The 4,634-nt window shown below is 32.9% G+C and overlaps 2 protein-coding genes across 2 annotated transcripts; one reads left to right on the forward strand and one right to left on the reverse strand.

Moving 5' to 3' along the window:
- Nucleotides 1-1,379, forward strand: LOC109862460. The gene is made up of 4 exons (XM_020442521.1): nucleotides 1-342; nucleotides 435-605; nucleotides 687-961; nucleotides 1,056-1,379. Exons 1-4 carry the CDS (start codon nucleotides 141-143, stop codon nucleotides 1,377-1,379), a joined length of 972 nt encoding a protein of 323 aa, XP_020298110.1. The 5' UTR covers nucleotides 1-140.
- A 740-nt stretch (nucleotides 1,380-2,119) lies between these two features.
- Nucleotides 2,120-3,820, reverse strand: LOC109862459 (putative nuclease HARBI1). The gene is made up of 4 exons (XM_020442520.1): nucleotides 3,349-3,820; nucleotides 3,123-3,269; nucleotides 2,774-3,044; nucleotides 2,120-2,677 (listed from the first exon to the last, which is right to left on the reverse strand). The coding sequence occupies exons 1-4, from the start codon at nucleotides 3,627-3,629 to the stop codon at nucleotides 2,147-2,149; spliced, it is 1,230 nt and encodes a 409-aa protein (XP_020298109.1). The 5' UTR covers nucleotides 3,630-3,820; the 3' UTR covers nucleotides 2,120-2,146.
- Nucleotides 3,821-4,634: the final 814 nt, after the last annotated feature.

A 4,634-nucleotide genomic window follows, 5' to 3' on the forward strand; every position in this document is an offset into this window, starting at 1 on the left:
TAGGCTGCGGTCCGAAATACGCTCACAGCGCTATTAGCGCATTCAGGATCGGTCCGATTCGCTTTGTGAGTGTTTTTTGTGAGCGAAGTGACGTCATTGAGTTATGCTCACGAGATGCTCACGACGCCCATAATCCGAAGATGGGTCACCGTGAGCGCGTTTCGTTATTTTGGCGGGAACAAAGAAAAGTGTGTTTCTTTTTGACAAAAATATTTTTTTTTCTTATTAAAAATTATACAAAAATGACAGATTTAACAGTTCATGACGTTTTTATTGAAAACGAAAACGGCGAAGTAATAAAATTTCAGTTAAATGCAGAAGACGCTAAAAGAGCAACTACAGGTAATAAAAATTGAGATACTTACTTTTTATTTAGGTTAACTTTGCACAAGTAATTTTAATAAGTTTTGCTTTTTCTGCAATGAAAAACTTAGACAATGCATTTGCATTAAATTTAATGCATGAATATGCGAGGCAAAAGAATATTTTACAGAAGCCTAATGAAACAATGCTTATGAAAGAAGTTTTGTCTCCTACGTTCTATCCATCATCGGAATCACTATCTCCAGCAAACTCAATACAAGAAATTGGTGAAGATACAAATGGTATATAAGTTTAATTATTAATGTTAAATAATTGCTCTATTATTGTTCCTAACCCTAAACAAATAATTGGATATTTTGTAGAGAGTGATAAAGCTGTATTTATATGGCCTTCAAAAAGTGTATATTTACTCTTGCAAAAATATGAAGAACGGATGAACGAATTTTCTTCAGGCGTTAAACGTCATAGTAAGATATGGGAAAGTATTGCAAATGACATGAATACAGTTGATCCGAATGTTGCAGTAACAGGCACACAATGTCAATCAAAACTGAACAGCTTGAAGAAAATGTACAGGAAAGTCATAGATCACAATAACATATCTGGAAATGATCGAAAATCTTGGCAGTATTTTGAGGTATTATATCTGTAATATATAATGTTTGTTTCAAATTTTTTTTCTACACACGAGAGTAGATATATAAACTTTGATATGTTTTATTTGCTCTTAGAGAATGGATGAATTATTTGGAAGATCAGGATGGGCTAATCCGAAAGCAATAGCATCAGAAGCTGGGCCTTCATCTCCTGCAAGTTCAACAGATGAGAACCAAAATAAGAGACCTACCACTAAAAAGTTAAAATCTGAAAAAGTTTTAGATGAATTTATCAAACAATTAAAACAAGACAGGCAGGAAAGAGAGAAGAAAAAAGAAGAGTTAAAGTTAACTATATTACAAGAACTAAAAGATCAAAAAGAAAAACAGCATAAAGAAAAAATGGATATAATGAAAAAATTTTGTGAAACTATTGCGGGTAAAAAATTATTTGATTAATTATTTGTATTGGCATTATAATTTATGATTTTTCTGAAAAAAATGTTATATTTATTTTTTTATCTACTTGATATTTGTAATATTACAAACCTAACTTACTTTGAGTTCCTATTACATTCTATGTTATATTTCGTGCAATTTTTAAGTTAATTATTTAGCTGATTATTTAGTAAATACAAGTGTGATATTACCTTAAGAAGTTGATGTGTTACAAATATAAAGTTATTAAAAATCTTATGCAATTTTTGTTTTGTGATTAAAGAAAAGTATTTAAATGTGTGTGTATGTTTAAGTATATATATATGTGTTCATATATATTCAGAATTTTGATGTGATATAACTAAGTAAGTTTTTAGTTGTAGTTTTAATATTTAATGATTTTTCATAAATTTATGTATGTATTCATGTCATCAAATAAAAAAAGAACGTTTAATTTTGATACATACTTACTTGTATATACATTACATTCAATGATTATCGTGATTTTATTAATCTTTGTGATATTATATATATAGTATATATATTATATATATAAATGTTTAGAGTAGTTTATATTTTGTCATTTTTGCTAGACTAAAAAACTTCTAATTATATTTGACAGGTACGTAGAAATAAATCTGAAACTCAGTTTAACTCATAATTTATATATTTTATATCGATTTTTATATATAATTCACTTAAAACAATATTATATATTATATATTATTTTATATATTTACTTAAAGTAATATATTTTTCACTTTTTATATTTGACAAAAAATATTACATCAACTGTTCCTCATAATCAAAGCATTCATTATTCTTTGTCGTTTTATATTGCCTTCATCTGTTCTACCTGGTATTAATCTACTACGTTGGATAACATTTTGTTGATTTAGCTCCAGATTAATATCAACTAGATCCCCGCTCAATATACATACATTATGCAAGACCATAGTTGCAACTATGTATTCTGGTATTTTCTCTAAAGTAGTCATAGGCAAGCAATNTAAAATACTTCTCCAGCGTCCTTTCCAGACACCAAAGGCTCTTTCGATTGCAACTCGGGCTGACGATAAACATAAATTGAAATTTTTTTGTCTAAGACTTAAGTGGCCATTATCTTTAAATGGAACCANTAAATTTGGATGGATACCATAAGCACCATCACCAACAAGATGACTATNGTTTGGAAAGTACATTTCTGGATTTTCAATATATCCAGCAACTGGTGAGATTCTGAAAACTCGAGCATCATGCACAGATCCAGCATTTCCAACAAACACACTTGTGAACAATAATTTTTGAGTACATACAGCCTGAAATAGAACAATACAAAATTGGAAGTCACATTTACAACTCTGAAAATTAGATTGTTATTTAACTGTATTTAGCAGTTTTCCACAAAATATTACCTGTACATGTATTGATGGATATCCTTTTCTGTTTATATATGCTTGATAATCGTCATTCTGAGGAGATCGTATTTCCACATGTGTGCCATCTATAACCCCTATCACATCTGGGAATCCACTCACACGTTTAAATGCCGCTATTACTTCAGTAGCTTTTCTTCCTTNAGGCCATTGAATGAAACGAGGAGCTAAGCTATGCAAAGCATATGTGACTCGTCTCATGGCGCGAATTGCTGTTGCTTTTTCCATATTAAATTTAGTACACACAGATCTATAAAAGCCATAATTTGTTTCAATATTTTCATCAAACAATTATTAAAAAATCAGGCATCTATTGCAATCAAATCACCTGTATGAATCTGGTGTGGCCATCATCCATAAAGCCATAAGTAATTGTTTATATGCTGGAATAGGCTTTCTACCTGAGAATGACTTCGTAAAATTNAAATTTGGTCCTATTAGGCTTATAATAAAATCAAAAGTCGTCGGAAGTAATCTATTTCAAAAGTANAAGTTGCATAAGTTTATTACAAGTTTTATCGCGACAAGAAATATATCAATAAAAATAAATATACCGAAAATGTATTTTGAATTTTTCCGCGGTATATCCAGGGATAATCCTTTCCACAAAACCTTCAATTCGAGGCCGTTTGTTTTCTTTTTTTCTATTGTTGCTTACAATAGAAATTGTTTCTATTTCCTCTTCATCTTCATCACTACTTGACGAATTAATTACAAAATTTNAATATTCATCATCATCATCCTCTGAATTCTCGAATGCAATTTCCATTAATTGCAATAACACTGCTTTATTTTCTATAGCCATTATATTATCACGATTTTTTAAAAACTTCATCACACAATGTTTATACAGGTTATGTTTCTTTGCAATTTTTGCTCACAACTACAGGCGGTCCGAAATAAAAGCGGCGTTAGCACGCTTAATGAATCGGACCAATCGTGAGCGTTGTGAGCACTAGTGGTACTGTGGGCGTGTTTCGGACCGCAGCCCTACTAGGCCGCGTTTAGCCATTGCTGAAAAGCCCACATGTGACGTCACGTAGATGATATTATCTTTGCTTCACCTCGACTCGTGGATTCATATCTACAGGCCGTGTCTATAAGTATATATGGTCTAAGAGTTAGGGCAATTATTATTAAACTAACCCTTAGAAGAAGTGCCTCAGATCGTTCGTGTCACTGGCCGTTAGGGCACATGAACTTATCTGTCCCAGCCGCCATCTTATTTGTGATCCAAGTGCTCTGTGTTATACTTTGAAGCATGCGACGCGAACAAACCTTAAGTCTATTTTACATTGGTTACGTTCAGAAAACTCAACGATTGAGATATCATCACTTATGATAGGACCAGAGAGAAATCTGAGAGCGGCCATCCTATTGTAATTTTTTACGACGGTTTCAGCCGCTGGTTTTAGTCGTATTTTCACAAAAGTGGAACTCAAAGGCCGTTCTACATTAAACGCAAGTAGCAGATCTCGTGGAATTGACCAATTGCAGAGTCAAATCAGCCAATCGACCAACGTGATTGATCAGTTCTACGAGACCTGCGACTTGAGTTTAATGGAGAACGGCCTTTGAGTTCCACTTTTGTGGAAATACGGCTAAAACCAGCAGCTGAAACCGTCGTAAGAAACTACAATGGCATGGCCGCTCTCAGGCTTCTCTCTGCCTAGTACTTAACGGGTGTGTTTTGCCGAAGTTAGCGCTACGTAGCGCTACGTAGCGGCTTCATGTAGCAGTTGCAACTGCTGCGTTACTTCTGCTGGACAGTATTGCTACGCGCAGCATGTTCTAAGTAGTGGCCGCCACTTTTGTAAGCGCAAATATGTTTGTATACAAA

The sequence above is a fragment of the Pseudomyrmex gracilis genome, unplaced genomic scaffold (assembly GCF_002006095.1).
Source record: "Pseudomyrmex gracilis isolate BER0280 unplaced genomic scaffold, ASM200609v1 scaffold_1819, whole genome shotgun sequence".
NCBI lineage: Eukaryota > Metazoa > Arthropoda > Insecta > Hymenoptera > Formicidae > Pseudomyrmex > Pseudomyrmex gracilis.